Raw genomic sequence first — 17906 nt, 5'->3', positions numbered from 1 at the left:
GCCCACCCAATCTACCTACCTCGTCCCCATACTTTTTAAATTTTATTTACCTTTCTGCTCTTTTTCACACCAGTATCACTACTTGCACATCATCAACTGCTCATTTATCACTCCAGTGTTAATCTGCTAAATTGTAATTATTCGCTCCTATGGCCTATTTATTGCCTACCTCCTCATACCTTTTGCACACACTGTATATATATATATAAATAAATAAAAATACTCAACTAGTCTAAAGAAGGCCAGTCTTATTATTATTATTTTTTTTAAATCAGCCGGCTACAATAGTCATTTACAATATTAACAATCTATACACTGTATTTCTGATGAATTTGATGTTATTTTAATGGACAAAAAAATGTGTTTTTCTTTCAAAAACAAGGACATTTCTAAGTGATCCCAAACTTTTGAACGGTAGTGTATGTTCAGTATGTCCATATGTCATACTATAACAACCACATTCATCTTTTTCTGTCTGACCGTCTTCCATATCCTCTCTCTCCCTCCCTCTTTCCCCACCATATCTCCCTATCTCCCTCCCTCTTTCCCCACCATATCTCCCTATCTCCCTCCCTCTTTCCCCACCATATCTCCCTATCTCCCTCCCTCTTTCCCCACCATATCTCTCTCTCTCCCTCCCTCTTTCCCCACCATATCTCCCTCTCTCCCTCCCTCTTTCCCCACCATATCTCTCTCTCTCTCTCTCTCTCTCCCTCTTTCCCCACCATATCTCCCTATCTCCCTCCCTCTTTCCCCACCATATCTCTCTCTCTCTCTCTCTCTCTCTCTCTCTCTCTCTCTCTCTCTCCTCTCCCTCTTTCCCCACCATATCTCTCTCTCTCTCTCTCTCTCTCTCTCTCTCTCTCTCTCTCTCCCTCCCTCTTTCCCCACCATATCTCTCTCTCTCTCTCTCTCTCTCCCTCTTTCCCCACCATATCTCCCTCTCTCCCTCCCTCTTTCCCCACCATATCTCTCTCTCTCCCTCCCTCTTTCCCCACCATATCTCCCTCTCTCCCTCCCTCTTTCCCCACCATATCTCTCTCTCTCTCTCTCTCTCTCCCTCTTTCCCCACCATATCTCCCTATCTCCCTCCCTCTTTCCCCACCATATCTCTCTCTCTCTCTCTCTCTCTCTCTCTCTCTCTCTCTCTCTCTCTCTCTCCCTATTTCCCCACCATATCTCCCTCTCTCCCTCCCTCTTTCCCCACCATATCTCCCTATCTCCCTCCCTCTTTCCCCACCATATCTCTCTCTCTCTCTCTCTCCCTCTTTCCCCACCATATCTCCCTATCTCCCTCCCTCTTTCCCCACCATATCTCTCTCTCTCTCTCTCTCTCTCTCTCTCTCTCTCTCTCTCTCTCTCTCCCTATTTCCCCACCATATCTCCCTCTCTCCCTCCCTCTTTCCCCACCATATCTCCCTATCTCTCTCCCTCTTTCCCCACCATATCTCCCTATCTCCCTCCCTCTTTCCCCACCATATCTCCCTATCTCCCTCCCTCTTTCCCCACCATATCTCCCTATCTCCCTCCCTCTTTCCCCACCATATCTCTCTCTCTCTCCCTCTTTCCCCACCATATCTCTCTCTCTCTCCCTCTTTCCCCACCATATCTCTCTCTCTCTCCCTCTCTCCCCCCCCTATCTCTCTCTCTCTCCCTCCCTCTCTCCCCCCCATATCTCTCTCTCTCTCCCTCTTTCCCCACCATATCTCTCTCTCTCTCCCTCTTTCCCCACCATATCTCTCTCTCTCTCCCTCTTTCCCCACCATATCTCTCTCTCTCTCTCCCTCTTTCCCCACCATATCTCCCTATCTCCCTCCCTCTTTCCCCACCATCTCTCTCTCTCTCCCTCTTTCCCCACCATATCTCTCTCTCTCTCCCTGTTTCCCAACCATATCTCTCTCTCTCTCCCTCCCTCTTTCCCCACCATATCTCTCTCTCTCTCCCTCTTTCCCCACCATATCTCTCTCTCTCTCCCTCTTTCCCCACCATATCTCTCTCTCTCTCTCCCTCTTTCCCCACCATATCTCTCTCTCTCTCTCCCTCTTTCCCCACCATATCTCCCTCTCTCTCTCCCTCTTTCCCCACCATATCTCTCTCTCTCTCTCCCTCTTTCCCCACCATATCTCTCTCTCTCTCTCCCTCTTTCCCTTACCATATCTCTCTCTCTCCCTCTTTCCCCACCATATCTCTCTCTCTCTCCCTCTTTCCCCACCATCTCTCTCTCTCTCTCTCCCTCTTTCCCCACCATATCTCTCTCTCTCTCTCCCTCTTTCCCCACCATATCTCTCTCTCTCTCCTCCCTCTTTCCCCACCATATCTCCCTCTCTCTCTCTCCCTCTTTCCCCACCATATCTCTCTATCCCTCCCTCTTTCCCCACCATATCTCTCTCTCTCTCCCTCTTTCCCCACCATATCTCTCTCTCTCTCCCTCTTTCCCCACCATATCTCTCTCTCTCTCTCCCTCTTTCCCCACCATATCTCTCTCTCTCTCCCTCTTTCCCCACCATATCTCTCTCTCTCTCCCTCTTTCCCCACCATATCTCTCTCTCTCTCCCTCTTTCCCCACCATATCTCTCTCTCTCTCTCCCTCTTTCCCCACCATATCTCTCTCTCTCTCCCTCTTTCCCCACCATATCTCCCTATCTCCCTCCCTCTTTCCCCACCATCTCTCTCTCTCTCTCCCTCTTTCCCCACCATATCTCTCTCTCTCTCCCTCCCTCTTTCCCCACCATATCTCTCTCTCTCTCCCTCTTTCCCCACCATATCTTCCCCTCTCTCTCTCCCTCCCTCTTTCCCCAACATATTTCTCTCTCTCTCCCTCCCTCTTTCCCCAACATATTTCTCTCTCTCTCCCTCCCTCTTTCCCCACCATATCTCTCTCTCTCTCTCCCTCTTTCCCCACCATATCTCCCTCTCTCTCTCCTTTCCCCGTTCTCCTTCTCTCCACCTCTCTGTCCCCCCCTCTCTCCATCTCTCAGAGTAACATGTCTATCTCAATCTGCCACGGCGGTGACCCCATTCCCAAGAGCCCCTTCAACATCACTGTGGCGCCGCCCCTTGACCTCAACAAGGTCAAAGTTCAGGGGTTGAACAACAGTGAGTCCCCCCCCACACGTACTCTCATTTTACTAAGAAACTGACCAGGAAGTAAACTACTGTTCATCACCTGGAAGAGTTTGACCTCATGTCATCCAACATGTTTGTCTTCCCCAGAACACACAGCCACAGGTAATACGTTGGCCTTCTTCTAACAGTTACTTCCTTTAAGAGGTTATATAAAATCACCTGGCCCTCCCTCGTGATATTCAATACTGCCAAGGAATAATTTGGCCGATGCACCAAGGACAGTATAGTATTTGTTTTGTATGATGGCTTGGCTCCATAGTCATATAGAAAATAATTATGATCCCCTAGGTATCTAATCATTTCAGTCTGTTAAATTAAAATCTATTGTTTTCACTTTGGTGCCAAACAGGAATCTATGCTATAGCCCGGCCTGATACCCTGTGTGTGTGTGTGTGTGTGTGTGTGTGTGTGTGTGTGTGTGTGTGTGTGTGTGTGTGTGTGTGTGTGTGTGTGTGTGTGTGTGTGTGTGTGTGTGTGTGTGTGTGTGTGTGTGTGTGTGTGTGTGTGTGTGTGTATGTGACCTACAGAGGTCGACGTTGGGAAGGATCAGGAGTTCACAGTGAGCACGCACGGCGTCGGTGGCCAGGGCAAGATGGATGTGAAGATCACCTCGCCCTCTCGTCGGCCAATCCCTTGCAAGCTGGAGTCTGACACGTCCAACGAAGTGCACACTGTGAAGTACATTCCCCCTGAGGAGGGCCCCTACAAAGTGGACATCAGCTATGATGGGAACCCTGTGCCTGGGAGCCCCTTCACCGTGGAGGGGGTGATGCCCCCTGACCCCTCAAAGGTAAGATACACCTGAGATGAACACACACACACACACACACACACACACACACACACACACACACACACACACACACACACACACACACACACACACACACACACACACACACACACACACACACACACACACACACACACACTGTATACTGTACAGTAAGCACTGTAGAATACATAGTGCAGCTGAGATTACATCACCAAAAGATTGAGTGGATAAAGCTAGTGTGTTTTACACTTTGAGCTCTGCTGGAAGGAATGTTCAGACATTGTGCTGCTCTATAGAGCGATGGGTCCGGTCTGCATGGGGTTAGACGGTAAGGAAGACCTGGCCTTTGGTCCAGTCTGCATGTACTGTATCAGTCTCTTTAGGACCTGTAGAGTCGCTGTCCTGGTGGTCCCCTGGAGAGCTATAGGGAGGAACTTCCATTAGTACATGACTTAAGGAGGCTTCCTGTCTGATGACACACATCATTGCATTCAGTTTCCATTTAACAACTGTCTGTGAGGGTCTAACTCAAAACCCAGTGTGTCCCATCTTAGTAGTGAGTATCTCCCCCCTCTCTCTGTCCCTTTTTTCCATCTCCCGTTCTCTCGCTTTGCCCCACTTCCCGTCTCCTTCTCTATCCCTGTGTTTTTGTCCCATCCATCCTCTTTCCCAGTTAGTCTTTAGTATAGTAATGTCTTCCCTTGGCACAGTTTCTCCATACCGTACTATTTCCCCCCTGACTCTCCCCTGGTCCCCTGGTCCCCTGGTCCGCCAGAGTCAGACAGACAGGTCCAGGAGCAGTAGAAGTGTAATACAGTGATAATGAAACATATTCATCACTCTGATCACCTGGGGCTGTTTGCTTTGTTCAAGACTCATCCAGAGAGTACCAATCATTAACCATGCCAGGAGGTGTGTGTGTGTGTGTGTGCGTGCGTGCGTGTGTGCGTGCGTGTGTGTGTGCGTGTGTGTGTGTGTGTGCGTGCGTGTGTGTGTGTGTGAAAGAGACAACGAGAGATAGTATGTGTGTGAGTGAGTTTTTACGTTTAGTCGCAGTTAGATGAGTCAGGCGGTGAGGTCACTGCTGTCCCATGTGGGACTGAGGCGTTGGACCATAACACACCTGACCCCCTTCACCAGATGTTCCCCAATACGTCATCCTCCCTCCCCCTCCCCACCGCCAAACAGGAAGAGCTATATGTCAGTCACTGGACTGCGCCATCACTCTCGGAAGGCATTACTGGGAGGGTTTAGAATGCGCCGGTCATGCAGAGAAAGAACTGAAATAGTTATTGTAGTCATAGACATATGCATTTTTAATGTTGGTCAGATGCAGTCATCTTTCAAGCATTTGGCAGATGAGACTCCTGTAACTTCTTCACTTTTGATGGCTCTATTAGTGAAATTCCTAAAGCGCTTAATATTGCATGCTTCATTTTATTTGTAACATAGAGCACCCATTTCGATCTAATCACCCCCTCTGAGCTGTTAGTCTAATGGTTTCTCCCCCCTGCTGTCTCTCAGGTGCGTGCCTATGGCCCAGGCCTCCAGGGGGGCATGGTGGGTAAGCCGGCCCCCTTCGCCATTGACACCAAGGGTGCGGGCACCGGCGGGCTGGGCCTGACCGTGGAGGGGCCATGCGAGGCCAAGATCGAGTGCCAGGACAACGGCGACGGGTCCTGCTCTGTCTCCTACCTGCCCACAGAGCCCGGCGAATACGCCATCAACATCCTGTTTGCCGAGCAGCACATCCCCGGCTCCCCCTTCAAGGCCATGGTACAGTCCGTGTTTGACCCCAGTAAGGTCACGGCCAGTGGGCCAGGCCTGGAGAGAGGAAAGGTCAACGAGGCAGGGTCGTTCGTAGTGGACTGCGCCAAGGCTGGGGAGGCCGAGCTGACCATTGAGATTATTTCCGATTCGGGGTCGAAGGCGGAGGTGCGTGTTCAGAACAACAGTGATGGGACCTATTCTATCACGTACATCCCACAGTTCCATGGCATGTATACTATCACCATTAAATATGGGGGCCACGCCGTGCCCAAGTTCCCCGCCCGTGTGCAAGTGGACCCAGCCGTGGATACCAGCGGGGTGAAGGTGTACGGACCAGGAGTGGAACCCAGAGGTAAGAACATTCACAAATGTAGATAATTGTCATCATCATGACGATGACGGACAATAGGCTTTTCACTTTGATTGTTTTTCACAGAATCAGAATTCAGGCTTCATTGCACTTATTTGATACAGAATTCAAACAGGATTTCCACTGAATAGCTTCTGTGTGATTCAAACAAGGTTTAGGACTGTAGTTTATAAAATATGCAGTATGTAGCCTACTCTTAACAGTACATAGAAGAGATATTTTCAGAGAGAAAAAGAGTAATATGAATTAAGTTCATTCTTACGGTGCCAAATACAATTATAAGTAACTGTCACGTAAAGTTTGTAGCTTAAATCAGAGGCTACCACATCCCTGCTGTTCAAAAGACTCTGGCTGTATGCAAAATGTCACCCTGTTCCCTATATGGTGCAAAAGAAGTGCTCTATATAGAGAATAGACAGCTAGTCTAACTCTTGACTGAGTTCAGGCCAGCCACTACATCAAACACAGGGTGAGTGTCACAGTAAAGCAAAATGAACCATGAGCTCTGGCCCAGAGACTTCCATCTCTTCTCTATCCCTCTGTCATTCCATTGTGTTACAAAGCACAAAAGCAGTCTTTCCTGTCTTTATCACTCCCCTTGCTTGTCCAGCACTTACATGTGGCTGACATATGGAATTTTGTCGGGTTGGTAGTGGTTAGTGAATTGAGCCTCAGGACCACCTGGCTGAGGGGACTCTTCTCTATGGTCACCTTTTGGCAGTTGAGTGCTTTGTAGTGGTAGGAGTGGGGGTCACTTGTTTTTTGGATTCTAATCAGAAGAGGGAATTGGCCTAATTCTGCTCTGCATGCATTGTTTGGAATTCTTCTCTGTACTCTTAGGATGCTCTTAGGGAATTCCTCATGAAGTGTTTCAATTTGGTGTTTGTCCCATTTGTCAAATTCTTGTTTTATAAGCGGACCCCACACTTCGCTGCCTTATAGTGCAATTGGTTCTATTGTTGATTTGAATATTTTGAGCCAATGGTATGTCTAACTTGAGAGGTATTTTAATGGCATAGAAAGCCCACCTTGCCTTGGCTTTAAGTTCTTTCACAGCCCCGGTTGAAGTTTCCTGTGGAGCAGATTTTTTTGGTCCCAAATAGGTGTTTGTGTTCCACATCAGTGGAGCCCAGTACAAATGGATAATCGGTTTCCTGTCATCTGGATCTTTTCTGGAACATATAACGTTTTTGTCTTTTTGAGATTGAGTGTCAGGGCCCAGGTCTGACAGAACTGTTGCAGATGATCTAGTTGTTGCTGTCACCCCTCTTTTTGGGGGGACAGCAGCACCATGTTATTTGCATTACAGGAGGTATTTTATGTCTGAGTGAGACCGGGGGCTGTCGATTTTTCTAGCGTTTTTGCCAATTCAGTAATGTATGTATTACATAGACTTGAGCTCCGGTTGTCCCCCTGTGCCTTGGGAAAATAAATGTGTATGTTTATTTCCAATTTTGACTATATTTCTACACATTGACATCACACAGTATGTTTTTCTACTCACACCACTTTCTATTCATTTGAGATAAATGTCTTCACGCCAGATTAAATCAAAGACCTTTTGGAAATCCACAAAGCAGGAGAAATGTTTTGTTTTGATTCTCATGTTTAACATTTAGGGTGTGGAGGGTATATCAATTAGGGTGTGGAGGGTATATCAATTAGGGTGTGGAGGGTATATCAATTAGGGTGTGGAGGGTATATCAATTCGGGTGTGGAGGGTATATCAATTAGGGTGTGGAGGGTATATCAATTAGGGTGTGGAGGGTATATCAATTAGGGTGTGGAGGGTATATCAATTAGGGTGTGGAGGGTATATCAATTAGGGTGTGGAGGGTATATCAATTAGGGTGTGGAGGGTATATCAATTCGGGTGTGGAGGGTATATCAATTCGGGTGTGGAGGGTATATCAATTAGGGTGTGGAGGGTATATCAATTCGGGTGTGGAGGGTATATCAATTCGGGTGTGGAGGGTATATCAATTCGGGTGTGGAGGGTATATCAATTCGGGTGTGGAGGGTATATCAATTCGGGTGTGGAGGGTATATCAATTCGGGTGTGGAGGGTATATCAATTAGGGTGTGGAGGGTATATCAATTAGGGTGTGGAGGGTATATCAATTAGGAGTGGGGGTATAAATGTTGTCTGAAGTTTGATCATTTGGTAAGAATTCAATTGTATTTTTGCTCAGGACGTTGTGTACTAATATGCTGTTCATGAAGGAGCAGAGTATGTTTTTGCCAGGTTTCTGTTGACACAAATGCCACAGTAATTGATTGGATCAAATTTGTCTCCATTTTCAGTCCTTGGTTCCAGATGTCAGGGGAATAGCCTACACTCAAAACCTGACTACTAGAGTGTGGCTGTGCTAAATTTGTGGTCTGTGTATTTGATCACCTCCCTCCCTCCCTCCCTCCCTCCCTCCCTCTCTTACCTTATTTCTCTCTCTCTGTACTTTCTCTCCCAATCCTATTCTCTCTCCCCTATCTCTTTCTGTCTGTAGAGGAAGGAAAATAAACCGACAATTAGCCGTAGTGACCTGACAGCTTGACTGACATTACTGGCCTGCACAGCCCTGTCTGGCTTTGATTAGACTTGGATGATCCTGATTGGCCATGTCTGACAGTGAGGGGTTGTAATTGCTTTGTGATTGGCTGGATGTGTTCCTGATTGGCAGTGATTGGCTAGGTTTTTAAAGCCAGTGGAATCGATACTGCAGACGCAGACGTGCGGCTTGCAATGGAGGTTTATGTTAACTCAGACAGACCTGCTGTCGAATTAGTCTCACCTTAGATCCCTAGGGATAAGTTCTAGATAGAAAGGGGGGAGAGAGAGAAAGAGAAATGTGTGTCTATCACATAGAGAGAAAGAATATGTGATCAGAGTGCAGGAGGCTGCTGAGGGGAGGACGGCTCATAATAATGGCCAGAACGGCGCAAATGGAATGGCATCAAACACATGGAAAACATGTGTTTGCTGTATATGATACCATTCCACTGATTCCACTCCAGTCATTACCACAAGCCCGTTCTCCCAAATGGAGGTGCTACCAACCTCCTTTGGATCAGAGAACGAGGGACAAAGACAAAAGTACAGACAGACAGACAGACAGACAGACAGACAGACAGACAGACAGACAGACAGACAGACAGATCACCTGTGAGAGACAGACAAAACAACCAAGCTCCACATACATACTGTATCTGTGTTGTCCACAGGGGTCCTTAGGGAGGTGACCACCCATTTCATTGTGGATGCCCGTGCCAAGAGCAAGACCGGGGGCAGCCATGTCAAGGCCCGCATCGTCAACCCTACAGGCGCCAACACAGACGCCTACATCACTGACAAGGGAGAAGGCACCTATAGAGTGGAATACACTGCCTATGAGGATGGTAAGGCTGAGTCATGCATCTGCACCAATAATGTGATGTACATTCTATCTAGAGGACATTATGATGGAGCAGAATATCATATTATCTACCATTCATAACACCAAAACTCATTGGAAAGTCATTAGGTTGCCTTGGATGTTATTGTACCTGAATGAGCCCAGAGCCGCCTCAGTACACCCATCTGATTGACTTATAGCCCCTCTGAGGCCTGAAGTGAGGGAGTCTGGGTAGCCTTAGGGCTCACCTTGTTTTATGAATTTATGAATGTTTTTCCAGCATGTCGTATTCCCCCAAAATAAACCAAGTGGCTTTCATAAAACTAACTGTTTTCCCTCCCCCTTAGCCAGGGGGAAAAGAGCCAAGCTCAGCTGTTCTGCCCTTCATGACTTTAACATACTCTAGCCTGCCAGGAAGCAGTGTGATTTCTCCCAGTGTAGGCCCCTTGGCGCATATTCACCAAGTGGCTATGAGTAGGAGCACTGATATAGGATCAGTTGGGGGGTGGGGGGTCTGATTGTAGCTCAGCACTCATACTGTGATATAATTTGTGAATATTTGTGAGCTATTGAGAAGTGGGAGGGGGTTGATGTGTGTATATATAGGCCCAGGTTGTTGAGGACACAAGGGGGGAAAGAGAGCACACACTTTGAGATCACTTGGAAAAGGGAGAGAGAAGATCAGAGAACAGAAAGAGGGAGGATAAGGTAGAGAGGGGAGACAGAGAGAGGGAGGAGAGAGAGAAGGAGGAGAGAGAGAAGGAGGAGGGAGAGAGGAGAGAGAGAGAGGGAGGAGAGAGAGGGAGGAGAGAAGGAGGAGGGATAGAGGGAGGGGGAGAGAGAGAGAGAGGAGGGAGAGAGGGAGAGGGGGAGAGGGAGAGAGGGAGAGGGGGAGAGAGAGAGGAGGGAGAGAGGGAGAGGGAGGAGAGAGAGAAGGAGGAGAGAGAGAGGAGGGAGAGAGGGAGAGGGAGGAGAAAGAGAGGGGGAGGAGAGAGAGGAGGGAGAGAGGGAGGAGAGAGAGAGGGAGGAGAGAGAGAAGTAGGAGGGAGAGAGGGAGGGGGAGAGAGAGAGAGAGGAGGGAGAGAGGGAGAGGGAGGAGAGAGAGAGGGAGGAGAGAGAGAAGGAGGAGGGAGAGAGGGAGGGGGAGGGAGAGAGAGAGGAGGGAGAGAGGGAGAGGGGGAGGGAGAGAGGGGGGAGGGAGAGAGGTATTAGTAGCCAGTGTAGGGGATGTCTGTTACGTTCAGGCCTCAGCCCGCTGGATTGGGGGACAGAAATACGCAACCTTGTGGCAGCCTCTTTGACATCGACTTTTCAAAATGATGTTCACACACACATACAGTTTTTGTAGCAGCTTAGTAATCTAATCAGTATTCCCCTAGCGATGGCCACCGTGATTTGTAGTTGAGATTGGGTTTTTGGAGGTCACACTGCTTTCAGTGTGTGTGTGTGTTTGTGTGTGTGTGTGTGTGTGTGTGTGTGTGTGTGTGTGTGTGTGTACTGTGTGTGTGTTCTCTCCCTGTGTGTGTGTTCAGGGATGCACCTGATTGAGGTGCTGTATGATGATGTGGCGGTGCCTAACAGTCCATTCCGTGTCCCGGTAACGGAGGGTTGTGACCCCAGCCGTGTCAGAGCCTACGGTCCTGGTCTGGAGGAGGGCCTGGTCAACAAACCCAACCGCTTCACTGTGGAAACCAGGTACACACACTAACTTACTTATGTAATCATCATCCTTACCATGTGGAACATAAGGCTTCTATCAGAGAGCTGCATCCTTTTGTCACTCTGTTCATGGGGTACACACTGGACACAAACTGGGGTGAAAATGAGATGGTTGAAATGGGGTGTAAAGTAGGGTGAGAAAGGTTAAATGGTGTGGCAATTTTTTTTCTTCAGTTATGAGATACTGGTTTGTTTCAATTCAGCATTTAGGTAAAACATTATTCTCTTCTCCCTCTTCACCACCCCTCTCTCTTTTTCTGTCCCCCTCTCTCCGTCCCTCCCTCCCCAACTAGGGGTGCTGGTACAGGGGGTCTGGGTCTGGCCATCGAGGGTCCATCAGAGGCTAAGATGTCTTGTAAGGACAATAAAGATGGCAGCTGCAGTGTAGAGTACATCCCCTTCACCCCGGGAGACTATGACGTCAACATTACCTTCGGAGGCTTGCCCATCCCAGGTACTTTGTGGAAAGAATTTAAACTATTCTTGATTGGGTTGATAAAGAGTTTTGTTAGTGTTATGGAAGATGTTTTGATTGGTCTCGGCTTTCTAAAAGGTACGTGTATCGATGTACACTAGACCTGTATATACCACATGCTATAAGTATGGAATGAGAATGTTTCGCTTGGTCAGAGAGGATGAAGTGAAGCGAGATGTTTACTCTGCCCAAAATCTGTCTGTCCAATGAATTTTTGTATGGAGGTCAGAGAGAGTTTAATTGCTAATTTGTTAGGTGAGGGTTATTTGATCGAACAGAAGTTTTGTAATTGCTAGCTTTTTACGAATGCACTGATATAAGTGGATGCATGTGGCATATTGGCAACTTTGAAAAAATATATGTTTATCGGAGTTGTGCATGTCATAGAAATAGAGGACTCATCATGGATATAACCAGTTTTAGCATGGACATTGCCATTGAGGGCTTCCTGTATATATGAATGGACAAAACCATTGATCATGTGACACCTTTCATTCCTATGTGAAGACTCAATAGTGCTTGGAAGTCAAATTAAGTCCGTTACAACTTCTTCCCTTACAACTTCTTCTGTGTGCAATTTTAAAATAGTTGGTTCAAGGACATACATCTGTTCTATTTTGAAGCAATTATTGGAACTATGATTTTCTTTACATTTCTATGGCCTGTTGTAAACATGCAGATCTGCCCTCTCATTGGCTAGAATGGTCCCATCTGATCCCGTCTTCCCCTGCTTGCTTTCCATCTTTGAGGACATGTATTTCCATTGTTAGAGCGGTCACTCGAATATCTTGTCAATACAGGGCCTGTTTAACACATGCTGCAAGTATGTAATGAGAATGTTTTGTTTTGTAAGGGCTTTCAAAGAGATACATAAACCAATGAATACTCATCAATGTACACTTAACCTGTATACCTATAAGTGTGCAATTCCATCCTGTCTGTGTGTCTGTGTGTGTGTGTGTTGCAGGGAGTCCTTTCCGTGTGCCAGTGAGAGAGCTGGTGGACCCAAGTAAGGTGAGGTGTTCAGGCCCAGGGCTGGGTAGTGGAGTCAGAGCCCATGTTCTTCAGACCTTCACTGTGGACACCAGCAAGGCTGGCCTCGCCCCTCTGGGAGTGGTGCTGTACGGACCAACTGGTAAGAGGAGAGAGAAAGAGAGAGACACGCACACACAGACACCCCCTCCGCACACACCAAATAGCTTTCATTTGAAGGTTTCAGACTGTGATCAATATTGAATTACTTCCCACCTCAGGAGTGGCTGAGCCAGTGAACATCACGGATAACGGAGACGGAACACACACAGTGACCTACACCCCGGCCAAGGACGGCCCGTACACCGTGTGTGTGAAGTACGCTGACCAGGAGGTCCCTCGCAGGTCAGAACAGCAGGAGGAGGAACCAAACTGTGATCACAGAGAAACATCTTTGATGTTTTCATCAAATCTTTGTACTGACTACGCAATGTTTTCATCCCTCTGTCATTCTCTCTTGATGCTCTTTTCCTTTCTTGAAGTGGAAATTCAGTTGAACTGAAACATTTAAATCCTTGAGAGATTTGAAATCTTATGTCTTGCTTGATCTTTCATAAACCGTTCAGTCGTGACACTCCTTTCTTTCAAATGATGTTTTTCTCTCTCTCTGCAGTCCGTATAAGATCAAGACATTGCCTGCTCATGATGCCAGTAAGGTGCGTGCCAGTGGGCCAGGTTTGAACGCCCAGGGTGTGCCTGCCAGCCTGCCCGTGGAGTTCACCATCGATGCCCGCGATGCTGGCGAAGGTTTGCTCACTGTGCAGATACTGGTGAGTCACCTCTTCCTCTGTCACTTCCTCTCTAGACAGGAAACTCTCATACACTGTGAGCTCAGCCATTGAAATCCCTATTTAAAACCTCAAATACTTTTTCTTTAACCTTAAGATGATAAACATCTCTTCAAGCTCCCTGTTATGATTCATACTTATTACCAATTTGGACATTTCTACCTTATTTTCTTATAACAAAAAACATGTCAAGTCAGCCCCTCCACCCATTCTACCCATTCCTTTCTCTCTCCCCCTCCCTGATCTGGGATGTGGTTGGGTTGTGGCTGTGACGTGTCTGCCTGTTGACTTGTCTGCAGGGTCCGGATCGGTCCAGGCGCGAGGCCTCAGTGTTTGTGGAGGACTGGGGCAGGAGGGTATGGGAGAAGCATATAGTCAAGGGGACCATACCCTTCAGTATTCTTAAGAAAGGCTCCGTAAGGCCTGCTCTTCCTTTTTCTGGCCTCTTCTCTTTCACCCCTCCCGCTGTCTGCCGTCTCCCCTCGCCCTCTTGTTCCCTTTTCGTCCCCGTCTTCCCTAGTCCCCTCGTTCCTTTATCCCTTGTCTTTTTTGTACTTGCTGAGGACCCTGGGAGGATTATTTTGTCATTTCTGTCTCCTTTCACTCTCCTCTCTTCTTACTGTGAGAGAGGAGGGAAGGGATTGTAAACCAGATCAAAAGAGATTGTAGACCAAAGTTAAAACAATGCATAAACAAAGGATTAACTTCACTCCCTGGCTGAAACTTCACTGAAACAATTGTGGTTTTGTGATGAGTTGGGACAGTACACATCAGTACAGGGAGGAACAGGGATCTCTTGGATGTTGGATGTTTGTAAGTGAACGTTTCTCCTAAGCAGTAGTACACATGAAAGACATTCTCCATCCCCTCAATGTCCCTCCTCCCCAGTCTGTGTGGACTGACCTCCATTGGGTTTGGCTAATTGGCTAATGTGGTTTTCTTTATCCCACTAACTGTAGAAAATGGCGCTTCCCTAAACACAGCACCATCCATTTTCAAAGATAATCACTCCCATTGTTGCATTGTGCACAGATTAGTGTAGCGTCATGTTGAAAAGATGACATATATAGAAAAGTTACAGTTTACATGAGTACACACACTCACCCACTCATACCATATCCCTGTACCTGTAGGACCCAGAAGGCAAGCCGAAAAAGGCCAATATCCGTGACAACAGAGACGGGACGTACACAGTGTCCTATGTACCAGACATGGCAGGGCGCTACACCATCACCATTAAGTATGGAGGAGACGAGATTCCCTACTCACCCTATCGTATCCATGCCCTGCCCATTGGAGACGCCAGCAAGTGTCTGGTCACAGGTCAGTGAGAGGACTACATGTAAATGTATATCTATACTGTATATCTCTATGGAGGAAGGCCTGGATAATTATTGCTCTGATGAAGTAGCTTGAGTGGGTTTAACCCATGAGGCACCATAAACAATGGTTTTATTTTCTACTTACAGTTTCCATCGGAGGACATGGATTGGGTGAGCATTTCTAAACATGTTAATTCTTCTGAAAACTAGCATGCATATCAGTATATGTACAGCATGTGATTATATTGACTTGATGTTAGTGATGACGGGATAGTTTCAGTAGTTTTGTATGGTCTCCTTACATGTCAATCACTCTTGACAGGTTCAGGCCTCGGACCCACCATCCAGATCGGCGAGGAGACCGTCATCACCGTGGACGCAAAAGCTGCTGGGAAGGGAAAGGTGACCTGTAAGGTGTCGACGCCAGATGGGGCGGAGCTAGACGTGGACGTGGTGGAGAATTCCGACGGAACGTTTGACATCTACTACACGGCTCCGGAACCTGGGAAATACGTCATCACCATCCGCTTTGGAGGAGAACACATTCCAAACAGCCCCTTCCACGTGGTGGTGAGTACTTTCTGATACTACAGTACGCACGGCATCATGGGTACTGTAGTCCTTACCTGAATTTGTTGGGAAAGTGGTGTTTGTTTGTCAAAGTGTTGTGTGACAATGTTGTGTGATCTCTAGGCTGGTTCCCATACTGTAGGTTTGACTCATATCACATAACAGTAATTACAAATGGTGGTTTGAGCCCTGAATTCTGATTGGCTGAAAGCCATGGTATATCATACCATATACAACAGTTTTTTTTGTTTTTTTGTTTTACTGCTCTAATTACGTTGGTAACCAGTTTATTATAGCAATAAGGCTCCTCTGGGGTTTGTGATATGTGGCGAATATACCACGGCGTTGCGTCGTGCGTAAGAATAGCCATTAGCCGTGGTATATTGGCCACATACCACACCTCCTTGGGCCTTATTGCTTAAATGTATTACACAGTTCTATGATAACATAGGAGTTGCGCATGGTGTGCCACTTACATGAACCTACGATAATCCTGGCGGATTACTATAACTGTGTACGCATGGTGATTTGTAAGTTACCCATAGAAATACGATGAGTAATTCGTCGATTTCTATGACGTTTTCCTAAACGTGTGTCTTACCCTCCCCACCAGGCCAGTGATACCGTCCCTATAATAGAGGAACCGTGTGACAAGCTCCAGTTACAACAGCCCTACCAGGCCTACCAGGGCTACCCCCCTCACTGGGTATAAACCTACCCCAAACCTCGCCTCACCCCACCCCACCCTGCCAGCACTTACCTCCACCTCACCTCCACCCTCTCCTTCAGCTTACCCACCTCCTTCATATCCCAACGCCATTAGTCCTACTTTACTTTCCATGCACATCTCAAAAACTGTGTTGCTTGTCCTCAGATGCTGCTCGCAAAGAATCATTGTATGTCCACTTCATTTCTGTTGTGCTTGTCTACTTTATGGCGATAGCCATTGAGCATCTATATGTCTGTTGTCTGTGCGCGGGACGCTTTCGCATCGCTTTGACTGTTTTTCTTTCAGCTTATCTTCATACCGCTCAGGCCTTCAAAGCCTGGACTCTCGCCTGTCCTGTCTGCCCAGAGTCAGGGCCTTTGTCTGGGCTGTGCTTTCACCTCCATCCCCTCGTACTGTCCCTGAGCAGAGATATAGACCAGAATGCCAATGTTAATTTCATAATTACCCTTTCATAGGCCACAGAGGAGCCCGTCACCCCCGGCGATATCATGGAGCCTATGCTCCGCCCCTTCAACCTGGTCATCCCGTTCACCGTTCAGAAGGGAGAGATCACAGGTGAGATTTAACTGATGTCTGACAATTGTGTGTGTGGTGTTTCCTGTGTTATGAATGATAATAATTTACCTGTGTATGTGTGTGTGTTTCCAGGTGAGGTGCGAATGCCCTCAGGTAAGACAGCCCGTCCTAACATCACAGACAACAAGGATGGGACAGTAACAGTGAAGTACGCCCCTACAGAGAAAGGCCTGCATGAGATGGACATCAAATATGATGGAAACCACATCCCAGGTACATATTGCACAGAGAAACACACACAAATTCAATACAGGAAGTATAATTGGTCGTTTCATACTGTTCCATCACAGGAAGTCCCCTCCAGTTCTATGTAGATGCCATTAACAGTGGTCATGTGACAGCCTATGGTCCTGGTCTGAGCCACGGCATGGTCAACAAACCTGCCACCTTCACCATCGTCACCAAGGATGCAGGGGAAGGTAAGGAACTAAACAAAATAATACCATACACTATGGTCAAATTCTATCATGGTATTAAAAATGGTATTCAACAAAGTCTTCAATCCCTTTCCCCTGCCTGATTTTCCTCCATCCCTCTCTCACCCCTTCTGTCTCCCCTGACATTCCCCCATCTCTCCTCACGTCTGCTCTTTCTCTCTCTCTCTCCTCTCATGTCTAGGTGGTCTGTCCCTGGCGGTGGAGGGTCCCTCGAAGGCAGAGATCAACTGTAAGGATAATAAGGATGGAACCTGCACTGTGTCCTACCTTCCCACTGTACCAGGAGACTACAACATCATCGTCAAGTTTGACAACAAACACATCGCCGGCAGCCCCTACACTGCCAAGATCACAGGTAGTGTGTGTGTGTGTGTGTGTGTGTGAGAGAGATAGGAATATGCAACAAGGCTAGAGCAAGCCAAAGGTTGTAGTCATTATCTGCATTATTTGCTTTTCATTTTCTCGCCTTCATTCTTGTTCTCTCCTGTCCATCTCTCCCCTGTAGGAGATGACACTATGAGGACATCCCAGCTCAACGTCGGCACGGCAACAGACGTGTCATTGAAGATCTCAGAGACAGACCTGAGCAGCCTGACAGCGAGCATCAGAGCACCTTCGGGCCACGAGGAACCCTGCCTCCTCAAGAGACTGCCCAATCGACACATCGGTGAGCCACTCACCAGGCCCGGGTCCCAAAGTTCATCAATCTATTATTTAGTCAGTAACACAACTGTTAGTTGTGTAAACCCTTTTATTTGTGTCCAAAGAGACCTGGTAAGATTGCAGCAAGGGTAACCGTTTGTATGTTTGAACCATAAAGAGGCACA

The 17906-nt window shown here is 47.4% G+C and overlaps 1 protein-coding gene across 14 annotated transcripts in view; it reads left to right on the top strand.

Moving 5' to 3' along the window:
- LOC118374087 (filamin-C-like) overlaps positions 1-17906 on the top strand; it is a 109650-nt gene that overhangs the window by 79197 nt on the left and 12547 nt on the right. For 4 of the 14 annotated variants that reach the window (XM_052460232.1, XM_052460237.1, XM_052460240.1 and 1 more), the window contains 19 exons: positions 2979-3096; positions 3654-3916; positions 5426-6023; positions 9261-9434; positions 10963-11125; positions 11443-11603; positions 12592-12759; positions 12878-13001; positions 13270-13426; positions 13744-13860; positions 14578-14767; positions 14914-14937; positions 15089-15336; positions 15950-16042; positions 16522-16621; positions 16715-16855; positions 16933-17061; positions 17261-17434; positions 17585-17746. In XM_052460232.1, coding sequence (XP_052316192.1) covers positions 2979-3096; positions 3654-3916; positions 5426-6023; positions 9261-9434; positions 10963-11125; positions 11443-11603; positions 12592-12759; positions 12878-13001; positions 13270-13426; positions 13744-13860; positions 14578-14767; positions 14914-14937; positions 15089-15336; positions 15950-16042; positions 16522-16621; positions 16715-16855; positions 16933-17061; positions 17261-17434; positions 17585-17746 — 3304 coding nt within the window. The remainder of the gene's footprint in view (positions 1-2978; positions 3097-3653; positions 3917-5425; positions 6024-9260; positions 9435-10962; positions 11126-11442; positions 11604-12591; positions 12760-12877; positions 13002-13269; positions 13427-13743; positions 13861-14577; positions 14768-14913; positions 14938-15088; positions 15337-15949; positions 16043-16521; positions 16622-16714; positions 16856-16932; positions 17062-17260; positions 17435-17584; positions 17747-17906) is intronic. The other 10 variants (XM_052460239.1, XM_052460238.1, XM_052460236.1 and 7 more) reach the window with 3 other exon arrangements.

This window comes from Oncorhynchus keta, chromosome 13, assembly GCF_023373465.1.
Source record: "Oncorhynchus keta strain PuntledgeMale-10-30-2019 chromosome 13, Oket_V2, whole genome shotgun sequence".
NCBI classification, from domain to species: Eukaryota; Metazoa; Chordata; class Actinopteri; order Salmoniformes; family Salmonidae; genus Oncorhynchus; species Oncorhynchus keta.
Note: the sequence above shows the minus strand (reverse complement) of the source record. Positions and strands in the feature narration are given on the sequence as shown.